General features: G+C 39.1%; 2 protein-coding genes across 2 annotated transcripts; both read left to right on the top strand.

The window, feature by feature from the left end:
* The first annotated feature begins 157 nt into the window (after positions 1 to 157).
* Positions 158 to 3,562, top strand: LOC107584532 (uncharacterized). The gene is made up of 7 exons (XM_016271180.1): positions 158 to 257; positions 409 to 466; positions 599 to 754; positions 835 to 2,337; positions 2,412 to 2,510; positions 2,656 to 2,757; positions 3,130 to 3,562. Exons 2-7 carry the CDS (start codon positions 460 to 462, stop codon positions 3,159 to 3,161), a joined length of 1,899 nt encoding a protein of 632 aa, XP_016126666.1. The 5' UTR covers positions 158 to 257; positions 409 to 459; the 3' UTR covers positions 3,162 to 3,562.
* A 1,116-nt stretch (positions 3,563 to 4,678) lies between these two features.
* LOC107584540 (E3 ubiquitin-protein ligase rnf152-like) lies at positions 4,679 to 11,001 on the top strand. The gene is made up of 3 exons (XM_016271193.1): positions 4,679 to 4,756; positions 9,219 to 9,326; positions 9,680 to 11,001. Exon 3 carries the CDS (start codon positions 9,811 to 9,813, stop codon positions 10,438 to 10,440), a length of 630 nt encoding a protein of 209 aa, XP_016126679.1. The 5' UTR covers positions 4,679 to 4,756; positions 9,219 to 9,326; positions 9,680 to 9,810; the 3' UTR covers positions 10,441 to 11,001.
* The last annotated feature ends 7,657 nt before the right edge of the window (positions 11,002 to 18,658 follow it).

Here is an 18,658-nt window from a genome sequence, read left to right as displayed (position 1 = left end):
AGTAGTAGTAATAATAATATAAATGAGAAATGTAAAAGACACAACTTTAAACTTATTATGATAAAATCCGACGTCAGCGCTTGCTGAATATATAGGACAAATTGGATACACCTGCTGGCTGCCATTTGATTGCATTAACGTGGAGCTCTGGAAACAAGCATGACACCTATAAATCTGAAGTAAAACACTTTAACGACAGAGTTAGTCGCTCTCGCTATATGCACATTTGAGTCCACTTTGTCACTTTCACATCTAAGGTTAGTTAAATTTGTTGTTGCTACATTTCGACAGTATAAATAGCATGCTTATCCATTTTTAAGTTATCTAGCCCTTTCCTGGTATTGTTTGTTTGGTCTAATCTATCATGCTTGTAAGTGTGCCACGTTTTTTTTTTTTTTCATTTTACAGTATTGCGGTGTTTTGTATCCTGTGCTGTCTTTCTTCGTCTCTTCACAAGAAATGGAAGGTAACCTTCTCAAACCATGACCTTGCTAGCACCTTGCTCTAGCCTATTGTTTGGGCAAACAACTGTGCAAAAAAAATAAAATTTAAAAAAAAATATCTTTCAAATGCTTTTTTTTTTTCTTATTTCTTCCAGGAATGAATAACACTTCACAATCAATGGGAGTTGGGCAACCTCACCATCCAGTAAACCACACCAGACCCTTTTTCTATGTTCAGCCACCATCTCAGCCTTATTTCATGTATCAATGGCCCATGAATCCATATGGCCACTATGGCTTTCCAGGGCCAGGTAAGTTTAGTCTTTGAGATATTGCTTATTGTAGACTTTCATTTGATTTAATCGCAACAATTTATTTTTCTCTGTTCCAGCTTTGCACTTTGGCCGTCCCTACATGGCCCCTTATCAGTTTATGCAGTATCCTGGGTATGTGATCCCACATGCACCCATGCAGCCAGTTGATTACAGAAGAATCAACCCCCACTTCCCCTCTGTTGCATCCTACGATTTGCGTGTCCGCCAGCACTTTCAACACGCAGGGATGCATCGGGAGACTGCCTGTTCTGAGGTCCAAACAGATCCTAGTGATTCAGTCAACAAACTGATAGACAAAATTGAGAGTCTGAAGGCTTGTGAACAAGGTGGTGACAAGGGGCTTAACACTGTGGTCTCCTCTACTCCTGATGTAGTGCAGGGAGAGAAACTGACTGGTTTAAAAGACTCCAAGTTAGAGCTTGCCTCTCAGGAAGGTAAGGAGGAGCAGGTTAATCAGGTCACAAGGCCTGCCACCTACAGTGACTCTGCATATGATGCCGAATCTAGCCAGGGTAGACTGGACGAATGCGTGTTATCGGATGTGCTACCCCTTGACAGTTCTTCTGTCCACGAGGAAGAGGATGCCAATGAGAACGATGAGCAACAGAGTGTTTCTGAAGCACTGTGCTGCCAAAGTGGAACGTCAATAACCAATGCAACTGGTAATGTGTTCTGTAGTGGTATCAAAAGCACTGCTGATCCAACAGAGAACCTAGATTTGGAGAAACCAGGTGATGAGCAGGAACAGAATATTGCGTCTATTGATGCTGCTACAGTTATGGAGCCTCTTATAATGCTCTCTGAAGACTTTGACCTGCAGTATCAAATCCTTCGCCTGCCTTGCAATAAGACAACAACTGGCCTCAGTCTTGAACAAGAGATTGACCCACTTGTTTACTTCGGTTCTCCAACTACTCTGTTGCCTCCACAAAACTATCTGTCCTCAGTTGGCAGTGCATATTCCTACAGCTACTACCCTCAAGTGACCCAAGAGCGCCAGAGTGTCCTGAGTCCATCCATAGATGAGCTCTCTTCCAGGGATGAAATGTTCTCCACTGATGTGGAGGATCTCGATCTCGTTCCGGGGCATGTGTATGTTGGTGGTGGCAAGCTGGCCGAAACCAGTGATGTCCCCGTTCGCTCCAGAAAAGAGCTCTTGAGCATGGAAAAAGCTTGCCGTGTCTACCAGAAAACGTGTGTGTGCTGCGGCTCAAGCTTGCAGGATGAGGTAGGAATTTGCAAAATGGCAGAACGCAGCCATCCTGAGAGAGATGAGTCTGATCAAGACTGCGAGTATGACCTCGATGCAGAGGTGCGGAGTAACTGTGAGTCACCGAGAGTGTCCAAGAGGAAGTGTTGCAGCAGGCATGCGCTGTCCTCTTGTGGGCATCACTGTGCCAAACACTGGCATCGGAAGCTGCTCTGTGAAGGCCAAGAGAGCTATGATCTACGCGAGCAGGCTCGTATGCATCCCAAAGGAGAGTGCTGTGAGGAGTATGGCTCTCTGGCTAAAGCAGATAAGCGAACTCAAAAGGGTGCCTTGTGCAGGCCATGTGTTGGTAAGGGTTTATTTTTTGAATTTGCATTTTAATGCTGCCTCAAGGTGGTCAGCTCATGCAGAAATAATTTTTAGAACAATGGAGAGAGGGTGTCGTCTCTGACCAAGAGAATTGGGCAAGCTGTGGTGCCAAACCAAGGGCTTGGCGGCAAGTTGGTGGACCTCAAGATCAAGGTAGGACATTGATTTTTGTTTAGTTTTTTTTTTGGGGGGGGGGGGGGTTTGCCTACTTGGACGTGTGAAGTCTTTTGAAGTTGTGGAATGCAAGTGTCAAGTATGGCTTGTCTTTTTAAATGGTGTTCTTTTTTTATTTGTAAAGGGAGAACTCCATTGAGAAGGCCGACTTGTAAGGCAGTCCACCAGCAAAGGCCAAGAAGTGAATATGATGAGACTGGCTTTACCTACTGCCAGAGAGGCAGAGGTGAGTTTAGGGTTTTAAACAAGTTAAGTCCCGTTCACACCAAGAACGATAGTTCTAATAGTCTCTCGATATTAAAGAACAGTCTACGTCACAGCTATGACAAAGGCACAAAGAAACCATATAATTGGAATCACTTTCAGAACGATTTTTTTTTACCCAGCTTATGAACAAACACTGACACCCAATCAGAATCCATCCTGCTATAACAAGCTTGAATTTAAAGCTGCAGACAAGCATGTGCTTGGAATAAACAGAATCTTGTCTGCTGATGTGGACTCTAATCTTTTATGGTTATCGTTCTTGGTGTGAATGGGGCTTTAATCACCACTTTTGATTCTCGTCTTTATTTGTGCAATATCTTTGTCCCATCAGGTGCTACGAAGAAAAGAGGCGCACGATACTAAACCACGATGCACTGCTGTAATACTTAAATGTATTACCCGAAACTTGTGTAAAATGCACTTCACTATGAATGTACACATGGACACTGTTCTTGACTGTATGTAACTTTAAAAAAAAAAAAGTATGGCAGTGATGTACACCTTGCTGCATTTTCAGTGCTCAAGTTAACTTTCTATTTTGGGTGCAATGCATTCATCTTAATATAATACTGAGACTGCTCTCATTGGACCAGGCCTTGACCTATGCCTAGAAAGCCTTTTTCTCATGTGGCTGAATCTGGGAGGTATGGCTCTTGTCTGGTGTACAAGGACTCAGAATCTTCGCGTGGTCAAGGACTGGCCCACTTCGACCGGTTTCAAATGTTGGGCACTGGAGATACAGCTGGTTTATGGGTGATGCAGGGGAAAAAAAGTGGACAGTTTGGCCACTTAGTCCAGATGTCTTTTGTTTTTATTACTGTGCTATTTTTATACATCGGTGTAATGTTGACATGCAGAAACCTTCACCTTGCTGTACAGTGTTATTGTGTCATTAAAGCCTCAGCGTTGCACTTGACCTGTATCCAGTGTTTTTTTTTCTTTTTTTCTCCCCATCTGCCCTCCCCTTTCTTTTAAGGGGGGGGGGGGGGGGGGGGGGGCACTAGGGTGCATTTGTTTGTTGCTGTTGTCCATGTGTTTTTAATTTGCAAGGGGCAAATCATTAGTGTGGGCTTGTCATGATTCCAGCATATCAGTTGGTGGTGAACTTCAAAACAGAACCCCTAGCACTAGGTTTTTCACCACTGTCCGCCTTTGCCCAAATACAGTGAAAAGGGGGGCCTTTTTTTTCTTAATCTGTACTGTAATTATTTTGTGTTTTTTACTTCTAATTCTTAAAAGACTGACTATATTTGGAGTTGAGACTGACTAATATATATATGGGGTTAAAAAATATTAGCCCAGATGTCACAAGTTTATCAGATTCTCCATCTGATTTATTTCAGCATTGCAATTGTCACTGAATGACAGCTTTGACATTTAAGAAGTTGGTTTGATGGCTTCTAAATGTAATCTGATTTTGCCTAGAGGAATTGTATAGAAATGGATAAACAAGTAATGCAATACTGTTCAACAATTCGCAAAATAAGTTTACTTCTAACAGCATTGTGAGCATCTGCACTGGTTCACCGTACAGTTAATCCCTTCAATTCTATAAATCCTACTTTTAGCGCTCATAAAAATATGCTAAAATCAACAGTTGTTTTTTTCTGTAATGTTTACTTAAATTGAGGATTACGTGTCAAGAGTTTGTTTGTTGTAGGCTACTTATCTTGCAAGGCAAGTACGTATTTGTTTTGTAACAAATATAATCCACCTTCAAACGACTAAACGTTTAGACCTGAATAGCGCTTGTTAAGGGGCGTGGCAAAATGATTAGCGGGCTTCTCTATTGGCTGTTCTCTTCGCAGACGTCGCTCGCTATTGGCTGCGCTGAGGGAGTAGCAGAGAGCGTTTACAGTACAGCCTTTGAAGAAGGCAGAGGGAAGTATGACAGATGAGGCTGATCCGCACGCGATGATCACCGTTTGCATAGATGAAAACACCTCTCGATATACAAGGTGAGTTTCCCCCCACTATTTTCAAAGAAACGGGTGAAACTGCTTGGCTTTCCTATTTGTGCATTCGCATCAAAGTTGTTCTGAGATTTTATACCTTGTAAACAGCAAACAAAAAAACCTGTTTGGATCAGTTTTTGTTCCGTTGCATCGATGCATATTTGCTGCATTACGTTTCAACCGCGGTTTTGTAACCTGCGCTGAGCGTGTAACTTTATTGGAGCACATCTGTTCAAAGCAAGTTCAGCCTCTGTACCAACCAACCCATCAAGTTTTGTATTGTGCTTTACTGTGTTTTGTTGTGTTATGCATCAGTGCAGTACGGAAGGAGCCTGCTCTTTTACATTGCAGCAGGATTCTTTTGGGCAGCTTTTTTCTCTGTTCCGGTTTAAGTCGTTTTGATTGTTTAGAGACACGCGACAATGGCCGCGTGTCAAAATCTAGTGAGCTACCTAACTAGACAGCATTTCTGGGGGACATAGGCGTGCTGGATACCCAGAAATGTAAGCAGCTTGCTAGGTTTTGAGACGCAGCCAATGGCAACTATTCTAAATATGCCTGTCTTTGAAAACAGACGTGCCCTGATAATGCCTGTACATGTCACGCAACCCAAAATATTTGGGTTATCTTTATGAATCCCAAACCTTAGCTCACAGGGTCTGTTTATGTGTCATGCAACCTTTTAGTCATTCAAGGTTGTTTGTCTTTACTGTGTCCTTGTGACTTAATTAGTAAATTCCACAGATATTATCTTATCTCATCTCAGTGCTTTGCTATCAGACAACTGCTTGATCCAATCAGCATTTGAGTTGCCTTTTCTCTATACATTTGGTTTTATTATTAACATGGGTTTGTGTTGATGCTCGGCATGCACTTTAATCACTGTAAGGCTGATGATACATGGGGCAACGTTTTGAGCAATTTTGACGGGCAACTTTTTTTGAGCAATGTTGCTTGGGCATTTTCCCATTGAAAATGGGTAACATATGTCTATCTGGATACTTTAGATCGGTCGTGGGCCCTGTGTCTCACCTGGTTGCCTATTGACGGCAACATTGCCCAAAGTTGCCTGGCAACATTGCTCAAAAAGTTGCCCCGTGTGTCACCAGCATAAGAGTTCTGTTAATTTAACACGCGTTCAGACAGCGTTTCAGTACAAGTTAAAAGCTTATCTGCTTCCTGTCGCAAACACACCCCGTTCAGCCGAAGTTCGTTGTGTGTTTCATTTAAAAAATAAACATATGAAGATCTATGTGACTTTGCCGCATAAATTGTGTCGCCCTGGGATGTTTCACATTTCAGCATTGTTTATGCAGGTTAACGTTGGAGATGGTGAGTTGTAACACCAACATCCCACAGGCATTTTACATGAACAGCATGAAAAAAAGGCATCAAAAAGTAAAGGCCAAGGGCATGCATGAATAGCGCCCCTCCTCACCTGCTCAAGTCAGCACATTGCCCTTGAGAAATGCCTCAAGGCCTCAGTTTTTAAGTGATGTTTTTCATTTTCCCCCTTTTCTTTACCCCCTTTCTGACAAATCAAATCCCCTGATTCAGCTGCATCCATCAGGTTGATGCTCCGCTATAGCGCACAGCTAACAGTTTCTTATCTGCTTGTTTCATTGTCATAGTTTTCGGGACGTCGGACCGAAGATTGACCCTCAGTGAAGCTTCCACCATGGGATTTGGGCGTTGTTTCACATTTGATAATATGTTGTTAGGCACATCTAGTGTACCAATCCCATTGTATTTCTTTAGTCATGCGCTTAATCCTCAGTTGTTTTAAAGTTAAAAGTAAAAAAAAAAAAAAGCAAAAATTTCCAGCCCGGGTAGAAAATATGCCAAGTGAAAGCCAGCTTGCTCAGCATAGAATGAAAGATTGATGCCAGTACAAAAGTGAGAACTCAAAGGACATGTTCTCAAGGTTACACCTTCTCAAATATTTCATATGATTTAGTAAATGTGCCCACAGGACGTTTAATAGATTGGCACGTTTTCTCCCCTGTGTGCCGTACCAGAATTACTGAAGGAAATTATGCAATGTGAAATTGAGCTGGAATGGTTTTCATGGTAACTGAAATCCTATGAGAAGCACACAAATTCTCCATAACAGAGATCTGGATTCGCAGCATCCACACTGGTTTCATTTTCAATGCACTTTTTTCATTTGTAATGACACCAATTTGATGAGCATGAAATAATCATGTCTTCAAACGATGAACTGGTCTCATTTAGCAAAAAAAAGTTTTTGTAAAGCCCCTTAGATTTATTAGTAAATTAAAAAGTATTCATGTCTAGAAGTCTCTAAACTGTCTATGAGATTGCTGTAATGCGTTTTGATTGGAAGTCCCAAAGAGAAGGGAAATATTTCCGCTTCTCTATCACAAGATAATGTGCACCTAATAATGGATAAGCCCTCAGGGGCATCTGTCCATTCATGCTATAATAGCAGGCTTAATTGCATTATTAATTATTTTTCCCCTCTAGGGATGGAGTGGAATTATACGTATATGAGCAATTATTACATGGTATAAACCTTTGAACGTGAAAGAGAAGAGCGCAATGCGATAACTGTTTTGTTTTGCATGTCATGGTCACATGAGCAAATTATGATGTTATGGCTGTAAGTGTAACAACAGGAAGTCTGGAGTGAGGCTTATGCTGAAAATGTGGCCACAAGTCATTTAACTCTAACTTAGTCACTTGATAAGTGTTCATTCTTTTCTCAGGTGATTGACGTGTAGTACCAGCACACTTCATTTCGCCTTGAGTATTTCTCCGTGACAAGCATTGAGCCAAGCAATTAAAATGCATATTAGCTGTACAGTACCTGAAGGAAACAAATGCCCTCAAATAAATTTTAGATGAGGTTAGGAAATATTTTTAAGCTCTGAATTGGTTAAGGTCAGAAGGAAGCTTGAGTGCTGGAGGGGTTTTGAACTCCCATTCATTGGTCAGCTTCATGCATGCTAATAGTCATGTGTCATGCAGGTTTCAGAAATTGTGCCTACGGGATCGAATTCACTAGGTCATATTTTGCTGTTACTTGTAAGGGGAAGTTTTTCATCCAGTGAAAATGTGTACTATCATTGTGTGGCCAAACTGGCCATATAAACACTCTTAAGTGGATTACACTGCCCATTGAGTAAAACAGCATTTTATGGCAATGAAGCAACCCTGATTACAAGGTTATGTTGTTAACCGAAAACAATAATAATGTATTTTATCATAAATATTAAACCGTATATTTGAAGACAAAACAAACATAAGAGGGATAAAAAGCAGAGCAAAAGAGCACAAAGGACACAGATCAGCAGTCAGGAGAGGAGGAGTACTAGATGTGTCATTGGCAAGTTCACACCCTTATCATGATCATGTGTTTAGGAATAACTTGTCTTGCTCAGACTGAGAGATGCACAAAGTGATAAGCATTTCTCAGGAAAAACATGTTTTTTATTTCTTCATGTTGCATCAACTTGAATGTATCATACAGCAAAAATGTATCCATTCTGAAAAAAAATAATAATAAAAAATAATTCTGGCTAAAATCTGCTTAAATATGTGTTGTTAACAGCGCAGATTTTTCAAACTGAAATGATTTGAAATCTTCAAATGCCAAAATATACTTCAAGCGGCAGAAAGTACATTTCCAATCTTGAAATACAATTTGAGCAAATGCAAAATGTTTTTAAAAATACAGTTTGAGAATGATAAATTTAGACAAAGTATATGGAAAAACAATTAATAAGAAATAGAAGTAACTAAAACTACATGTATTTATGTAAATATTTTTTTATCATTTACCGTATAGCAATATATTTTGTTTATTTTGAAATATTTGAAGTCTGAAAAAATTCTGTACGGTATGGAAATAAAGATTGTACATGTTGGTGAATTGCCAATGTAAAAAAACATGATTATTGTTTGGCTTATGATTAAATGAATTAAATAAATCGGTAAAATAATTGTAGCTGTGGTGGGAAGTGTGTCGGATGCATTTTTTTTTTTACAAGCTATGAGAATGTGTATGATTAGAAAATGGTAAAAATTTTCACCATTTTCAGACATTCTGTTTTCCTGATTGGTTTATAAAATGTGAATAATGTACAGCAAAATTACTCTAGGCGTAATGGTTTTTGACATTTTATGTTCATATTTATTTCACAAAATATTATAGCATATTATTCTCCAATGATTCTTAAACGTACCTCATGATATGATACACTTTACCAATAACAAATTTGTTTATTTATTGGTGAAGACACATTCTCTGGCTATAATGCATTCTTCTATTTTAAAATATGAAATATTAGAAGTTTTAGTTCACGTTTAATCTCTTCTCGTTTAGGGCACAATTTAAAAAATGGCACATTTAACCTCATCCTCCCTACTTTAAGAATGGATGAAATTCAAGTCTGTTAAATAACTATTTCTTTATTATCATGTATTCTCCCTTATTTTACAGAGTTATTTCATCATTAGATGGGGAAAGATATTCCTGTGGACTGCTTTTATTTCCAACTGTGCTCGTTGAATAATTTGACACCCTGCTTGAATCTATACTAAACCCATGGTAGGTATCACTCTGTGAAGCTATCAAGTCATTTCACAATCATAGAATTAATCACAGATAATTATCCAACTAAGCCGTTTTGTTTTCAGCTCACACACACTATTTAGCCTCAGCATTCTTCACCACCGTTGTCTAGGCTTAGGTTGACACTGTCAGTCCTAATCCCTGCTGATTTGTTTACTTATCCAAGACGTCTACTTCTAAGTCAAGCCTGACAAGAATTTAGATCCAGCTCACAGCTAGCGCATAATAAATTAACCCTTCTGCCTGCATGTGTATGTGCCAAAACCTATCCCCTGGATTCAATTCTTGACAGTCTGTTTTGATGCAACATATTTGTCTCGCTTCCACAGGCAGAGCCAGACGTGGATTAAAGCACTGACGGCCCCATCAACACCGAGTGGTTGACGGAGAAGTGCATTGGCGATAAAAATTAGCAAGAATACGGTCATTAAAGTAACCGAAGAGCCACGTTTTAAGGACTATGGACACCTTGTCCCAGAACTCCAGGCTTGAGTGCCAAATCTGTTTCAACTACTTCAGCCAACGGCGCCGACCCAAACTCCTGCACTGCCAGCATACCTGCTGCTGCGAGTGTCTGAGCCAGATGCGGCTCAGCCAGAGAGAGCTTCGCTGTCCTTGGTGTCGTTGTGTGACACAGATCCCTGGCGGACTTTCGGTCTCCCATCTTCCAGACGACCCGGAAGTACTTTCCATTATCAGTCTGTCTCACTCCTCTGAGCACACTCCCATCTTTATACACTTACCCAACAGCGGCTGCTACCTGCTGCCCCTCCCTCTGGACACAGATGAGGCGTTGCTTCCCGGACAACCAGCATGCCGATTTGGCCCTAAAAGCGTTGGGGTGTTAAACATCTCTGATGGCGGGAGCCTCGTGCTGGGGGGCGACACAGGTGAGGAGGGGATGGAGGAGGAGGAGGAGGAAGAGGAGGAGGAAGAGGAGGAGGAAGAGGAGGTGGCAGTTAAGACCACAGCATGGACGGGGGTTTGCACTGTGCTACTGGTGGCATTCATTTTGATCTTTCTGCTGGGTATTGTGTTACATAACATGTCCTGCGTGTCCAAACGCTTCACTATTATTTCCTGCGGATGAGACCGAGTCATCAAATTCACTTGTAAAGGACCAACCAATATGGCTCGGAATCGCTTATGAGATTTCAGATTTGATTGTGATTATGTACATCACATATCTCTGGTGACTAATGTATACGGTAGATGAGCAGAAGGGAATGAAAGAAGTCAAGGGCACAATCTATGCAATTTGGGGTATTTCAAAAGTCTGCGAAAGTCCTGATTCGTTCATTTGTAGGGAATTTGTTAAATTAATGTGCAGAAATGTCATTAAAGTATCTAGTAGTATTGACTCCATGTATTTGCATGTCTTGTATGTACCTGAGGGAAATTAACTTGGTCTCTAATACTACAGTAGAGTTGTGCGTTATCGACATTCTGTAGGAGTTGTGCAGTTTGTCACTGAACACTAAAATTGAGAAATGAATTTACATATTGCTACATAGCTGCACTGCTTTTAAATAATGTTTATTGCTGTGTTTGATTGCTGTATGTCTTAAGGTGTTTCATCAAAGCAGTTTCTTTAAAATGCCACAAATCAAATGGTTTTTATTGGTAACAAGCTATTATTTTTGTTTTTTTTATTAATGGGTTTTGACTTTGCCTTTGATTAAATGAGTGAAAACATCAGTCTTTGATTGGTTTGTGTGATATAATTTATACTTCATTCAAAACAAATGAATATTAATATAATAACTTTTTGACTCTACATGCTGCTTAAAAGGCTGCACAAATACACTATTGTTCATATGGAGCCAGTAAGATTGTTTTGGAAAGAAATTAATACCTTTATTCAGCAAAGATGCAATAAATTGATCAAAATTGACAGAAGACTTTTACATTGATAAAAAAAAAATCTAATGTTCTTTTAAACTCTTTATTCCTCAAAGAATCCTGCCTGTAAAAATATTATAGTTTCCACAAAAATAGTTTTCAACATTGATAATAAGAAATGTTTCTTGAGCAGCAAATCAGCATATTAGAATGATTTATGAAGGATCATGTGACACTGAAGACTGGAAAAGAAAATGTAGCTTTGCCATCACAGGAATAAATTACATATAAAATAGATTAAGATCTGAAACAGTTATTTTAAATTGTACTGTTTTATACAGTTTTTACTGTATTTTTGATCAAATAAATGCAGCCTTAATGGGTTAAAATCTTACTGACCCCAAATTTGTTAACAGTAGTGTGCATCACAGATGCATGTTCCCCAGTTATTAATGAGCAACAATTGGACATTAAATTAGATTTATCTCGTTATAGTTTGTTACTGTTATAATCCTGAATCAATCAATGGTTTTAATTCAATATATGTATATCTAAGTGATAATTTTCTTACACAGTTTCTGAATACCACATTTGTACATTGATATCCAAATGTGAGATGAGCTCTGGCCCAGTGCAGCTCACCAATCTGCATCAAAAGCTGTCAACACCACCCATCAGACTTGATTGATAACAGTATTTTTGCTTTTTTTTACCTGTTGTTCTTGGAATTCTATAAAAATAGCATGCATGCATTTTATCGTTTCACATGTGATGTGGATTAATGCCTTTACAGATTTTGGGAGAAATCACTAAACCAAACTGTATTGAAGACTGACACAAATTATTATGAATGATCAGTTGTTCATCAAGGTCATACAGTAAATACATTCTGCTATGCTTTTAAATTGTGATCGTATAGGCCAAGTAGGATTATGAATAGACCTGATATGATATAAAAAAAAACAAATATGAAAGATAAACATCTTGTTACAAATGACAAGCATATGACAGTACTCACACATTGTACATGTTGTACTCTGACTGATTCAGCTACAGGTGCATAAACTCAAGCATACAGTCATGCGGTCTCCTTGCCAAAACATTTACAGTAGAACACGCTGCACCTTTTCTTTTCCAGAATGACTGTGATGATGCCATTCCACAACAATTAGATAATTCTAGCAAAGTCATTTTATTTATTTATTTTTTGTTACTATTTGTCTTTTAAATGTACATTTTTAAACACTTTTTTTTTAATTTTTAAAAATTACATTTAGAATTAAACTACAAAAAATAGTCACTCCAGTTGCAATGGGGTTTCTAATGCAGCTGAAGGAGTTACTTTTTGACATCTTTCTCTCTCTGGCCTTGACTTTCTCTCTCTATATTTTTTATTTCCTTTTTTTAGGAAGTCATGAAAATGCAGTGGATTTTCCTTGTTCGCTTTTGGAGAAAATTAAAAATAAAAATAATATTTGCTATGATCTATGAAAGCCCATTAATATAGAAGATTATTTCTGCCACATAAGAAAACAAATCATGCTTTGGTAAATCATAATTATATAATAATTGACTTAAGTCAAAATATGACCATTCTTAGTCAAAATCATTGTGTTCTTGTTAGCAATGGATACCTCCAAAGAAACACGTGCAGCCATCATCGCTTTGCATTAAAATGGCCTCACATGCAAGGAAATTGCTACAAAGAATATTGCACCTGAAAGAACCATTTACCGGATCATCAAGAACTTCAAGGAGAGAGGTTCGACTGCAGTGAAGAAGCCTTTAGGACGTCCCAGAGTGTCCAGCAAGTGCCAGGACCGTCTCCTCCTGAGGAGTCAGCTACGGAATCATGTCAGTGCAGAGCTTGCTCAGGAATGGCAGCAGGTTGGTGTGAGAGCATTTGCACACACAGTGAGGCCAAGACTTTTGGACAACGGCCTGGTGTCAAGAAGGGCAGCGAAGAAGCCACTTCTCTCCAAGAAAAAACGTCAAGGACAGACTCAAATTCTGCAGGAAGTACAAGGATTGGACAGCAGAAGACTGGTGCAAAGTTATTTTCTCTGATGAAGCTCCCTTCTGACTGTTTGGGACATCTGGAAAAACGATTGCTCGGAGAAGAAAAGGTGAACGCTTCCACACTGTAAAAAAAAAAATCCAACTTACGAAAAAGTACTAACCAATGTAAAAAAAAGTAGCCTGAACAAATAATTGTTAGTAGAAGAGTAAATTTATTTTTATTTTTTGTGAACTTAAAAAAAATACTCAACACTAACAAAAGTTGTTTTGTTTACCTTACTTCGATACTCAAGTACTTGTTCACAACATCCAAATGTTCTCCCAACTTTTCAAATTGACTGATCTGAACAAACAATTTTATTGCACAAGTTCCCAGCATGCATTGCAGCTTGAAAAAGTTAATTACTAAAATATTATCATCGTTTTAAACTTTACTGGCTTAATTTATGCTGCTGCTGCTTTTGTCATTGTCAGTTAGCTGTCATGTGGATCAGAGTTCATATTTTTACTGATTTAAAATGTTGATCCTCACCATGGTTGAGAATCATGTGCTGAGGTACTGTACATGTGCATCTCATTGCAACTTGTTTAATACATTCAACTTTGCATAAATATTTGCCTTTAGTATTAGAAGACAAATACTATCTGTAATATGTAGAAGGCTTTGAAAATAAACCTACATCTCAAAGAAAGATGATTGATTAAAGGGGTCATATGATGCGATTTCAAGTTTTCCTTTCTCTTTGGAGTGTTACAAGCTGATTGTGCATAGATAAGATCCCTGAAGTTGCAAAGACTAAAGTCTCAAAACCAAAGAGATATTCTTTATCATAGTTAAGACTCTGCCACACCCCTCTAAAACGGCTCGTTCTAACACGCCCCCACATATCTACCTCACTGTGGAAATATTAGCATAATGCCGCCCAAATGTGCACGCAAAGAAAGAAGGCGTGGTTTCAGTAACCGCAGTTAGTGTTGAAGCAGCCATGTCAGGGAGAAGCTGTGTGTTTCTAGGCGAAAGCAAAAGCACTTTATTTGGCCTTCCAAAGGAAGGTGTATTTAGGAATCTTTAAGATGACTTACAACAGAACAGCAATGCATTTTATGGACAACCGTTTCGTGAACCTAGGAGAGGAGGTAATTCTGACTTTGCTATGACAATCTGGCGCTTCTGAATCAGCTACTGTTTTGTTATTAGTTTAAGTATTTGCTATTGACTGTTCAAATGCGGAGTTTTGCACAACGTGTGTGTGAGCGAGAGAGAGAGAGATAGAGATCGAGAGAGAGAGAGGGGGTCACATCACAGTGGAGTCCGCTGTCTTAACCGTGGCTTGTGTACTGCAAACACATACCAGCTTCATCACTGTGTCTGTCACGAGACTCTGTTCCCCTTTCGGGCTCGGTCTTTACATTTATTTTGAAAGATGAAGCTTGCGATTATGGTAAGGGGCGTTACATTTCCGATGAGTGCTTGCGGTGTTCGGCCAATCACAATGCACTGGGTCAGCTGGCCAATCAGAGCAGACTGCGCTTGTCGGAAGGAGGGACTTTGTAGAAAACGAAGCGTTTGAGAGAGGCGGGGCATAGAGGACCTACAATAAATGTACAGTATTTGAAAAATGTGTTTTTTGAACATTAAAGCATGTCAACATATTCTGTTACACCATATACACAAAACAATGATCTTTTAAAAAGCATCATATGACCCCTTTAAAAAAAATTAATAAAAATATTAGCATTGCTAAATGCTAAAATCTTTGGTTGTTCTAACAGATCTTTTAACACTCAGTAGACCAACTTTTATTCATTAGATGAACTTTGATGAACTTTTTAGTGCAGGAGTCCTGTGTTGTGCCAACAGTGAAGCATCCCGAGACCATTCATGTGTGGAGTTGCTTTTAACCAAGGGAGTGGGCTCTCATAATTCTGCCCAAAAGCACTGCCATGAATAAAGAATGGTATCAAAACGTCCTGCAAGAGCGACTTCTTCCAACAATCCATGAGCAATTTGGTCATGATTTGTGCATTTTCCAGCATTATGGAGTACCATGTCACAAAGCAAGAGTGATAAAGAAGTGGCTCGAAGATCATTACATTGAAATTTTGGATCTGTGGCCAGGCAACTCCCCGGATCTCAATCCCATACAGAACCTGTGGTCAGTCCTCAAAAGGCGAGTGGACAAGCAGAAGCCCACAAATTTTGATCAACTCCGAGAACTAATAAGGCAAGAATAGATCGCCATCAGTCAGGATTTGGTCCAGAAGCTAATATCCAGCATGCCAGAGCGAATTGCAGAGGTAATGAAGAACTGTATGCGTGTATATATATATATATATATATTTTTTTTTTTTTTGCCAATAAAAGCCTTTATAACTTATGATATGCTTATCATTGTTTTTCAGTATACCATAAAAACATGTGGTAAAATAATCTACAAATACTGAAGCAGCAAACTTTGCAAAACACAAAATTTGTCACTGCCAAAACTTTTGGCCTTGACGGTGTATATATTTATCATAATTGTGATTGTTGCATGTCATGACGGTCTCTCATTTAGCAATTTCAGCTTTATGTAATTATGATTTACCAAACCATTATTTTTGTGGAAATGGACTTCCATTTGTGCCTCCACCCTGCTACAGTTCACTTCTACATTTCAAACCTGGAAATGTAAAAACACAAAAATAAAAACGGGTAATTGTCTGCCAAAGTACATTTTGTATTTTCTTGCGGACATTTGCAAAATACAGGTAAGTGTAACAATTAGTCCACTGAAGGCAAGTGCAGTGAATTTAAAGGGGTCATATGATGTTGCTGAAAAGAACATTATTGTTCTTACCCTTACATCATTGGTGTAATGAAATGTGTTTATGCAGTTTAAGGTAAAAAAAAAAAAACACCACATTTTTTACAAAGTTCATCGTTCTAAAAAAGCGAGGTGTGCTGTGTTTGGCCAGCTATCCAGTGCATTGTGATTGGCCGAATACCTCAAGCGTGTGACGGAAATGTTACGCCCCTTACCATATTGTGATTATGCCCTGTCAGGCCGGAGCGATGATTAAAAAATAAACGCATTATAAACAAGGCATTCGTTGCATCCAGTGGGGACATAATTACGGATTATAATGACTTATACTGTCTTTTTACGCGTTGCATTGCGCCGTGTAAACATAAAACCATGTCAGCATTTGTGATCAGAGAAATGACAAACAACAAGCCCTACTCTACACTGCCCAAAAAACTTGCTTTAAATATATAAAAACTCTTTAAATATAAAAGACGTACTTACAGTCTTTGAGTCAGAACGGCCGGCATTGTAGTCTACTCTACCAGGATCAGGAAACGGTCCTCCATAAAATGTGCTGCCCACATCGAAATATTTGGGTTGAAGTGTTCTGGAACAGTGTTGTAAATACAACTTAACCACTGATTTCTAGTTGTGTCCATTTTTGGAAGGCCAAACAAAGTAGTTTCGCTTCCACAATGAAACACAGCGCCACACACGGCGGCCTAGAGTGAGCAGAGGGCAGGGGATAAAGTGAGGAATGGCCAGAGAGCTAGAGTGAGCGGAGGCGGCGGATTCTACGAAGGAGTGTCTGGCGGGCTTGCAGCAACCACATGTGATGACCCCAGGCTGGACTCCGCTTCGTCCACGGTGAAAGCCGATCCAGTGATCCACAGCACAAAGTTGTAGTATTTCCTCAGCGACCAGCACGGATCAGCTCCAGGCATGACGAAGCTATCGTCCTCTTTTGGAAGGCCAAACAAAGTTGTTTCCCTTTCACAACGAATCACACAGTGCCTTCACGACATGGCAGCAGCGGCAACAACAATACTACAGTGAGAATAAAAGTTATGCCTTCTTTCTTTGCGTGAACATTTGGGCGGCATTATGCAAATCTTCCCACATAGTGATGTCGTTATGCGAGGGCGTGTTAGAACGAGCTGTTTTAGGTAGGCGTGGTTGACTCTTAACTTTTATAAAGAATATCTCTTTGGATTTGAGACTTTAGTCTTTGCAACTTTACAGATCTTCTTTATGCACCAAGAGCTTGTAACACTTCAAAGAGAAAGGAAAAATTGAAATCACATCATATGACCCCTTTAAACAAGATGAAATCCAAACAAAAGAAGACTTGACTTGAAACAGACTTGACTTGGCATGGTCAGACTTGACCAGAGACAGACTTAGCATAAACAGCAACACAACTCACCAACAGCAGGTTACACAATTCAAGCTAGACAAAGAACAAAGGCAACATTAGGGCTATTTATATCAGATAAATCTAATCCCGTCCGGATATGTCTGAGATTCATCGCGTAATTGTTTGGTGATCCGATTCTCTGACCGCTCGCTCCACTTTCATCATGGATATAAGCCGTAACAATAACACGGAAACTAATAGCAGAGTTAGGCAAGAATCTAGTCGTATTGCAGTTTTCTCGATTGTTAATATAACTGATTTTAGTTGGCAATTTTCCCCCCAAACCTTTACGTTTTCAAAACAAAGACACATTTCTCAAAAAGTTTAACAATGAGTAAGTTAAACATTAGGTAGCAAATCAGAATCTCTGCATGCTAACAACGGAGAGAGGAGAGAGCTTAGCCAATCATCTAAGAAACTGCTGCATACTGTAATGAAATTCGGCAGAATGTGCAGAGGATGCTAAATTTACTTTTTAAATGTTATTTTTTTATTTTTTTACATTGTGGTGCATGCCAAGTTCATACAATTCTTTGGTATGTGAACTTTTCTAGTGCTTTTCATCTACTGCAAGATTACTTTACACTAGTAAAATGAAAACGATTTTTTCCCCAAACGTTCATTGCTGAATTATACATCTGTATCTGTAATTTAATTTATCCCTGATAGCACACATACATCTCGGAGACGTCTATTTGACGTCTGCATTTACATCTGCAAGACGTATTTTTTACAGTGTTTGCTCATCTGCAATACATCTATAAGACGTTTTCTATCAGATGTCAAATAGATGTCTACTAGATGTCTTTAAGATGTTTATGATTTAGAATGTATGTAAAATTGACATCTTACAGACGTCTATCAGATGTTTGTACACAGCAGATGCTTTCCAGATCAAGTGATCTTTAACAGACATCTTGCAGACGTATTTGTGCTATTGAGCTCCAAAAATAATTCCTGAATCCTTGTAAGAGTTTTGTAGTTACAGTGTTATTGATCTCAGTGTTCACTGGGCAAGAAAGTCATCTGTGTATTTGAATTGTGTGTAAGCATTAACAGTCTTTTTCAACTGCTTACACACAAAATCTTTACTTGTCACACAATTTCTGAAACCTGACACTCAAACACCAGAACTACACACCAAATCTGCAAAACCATACACTAATTCTCGACCTTTGACTCAGTTTTCAATTTCATAAAACACTTTTTGCAAAACACAACACACAATTCTCTATGTAACA

This window comes from Sinocyclocheilus grahami, unplaced genomic scaffold (genome assembly GCF_001515645.1).
Source record: "Sinocyclocheilus grahami isolate Dianchi unplaced genomic scaffold, SAMN03320097.WGS_v1.1 scaffold5.1, whole genome shotgun sequence".
NCBI classification, from domain to species: Eukaryota; Metazoa; Chordata; class Actinopteri; order Cypriniformes; family Cyprinidae; genus Sinocyclocheilus; species Sinocyclocheilus grahami.
This window is presented reverse-complemented; position numbering and strand designations above follow the sequence as displayed.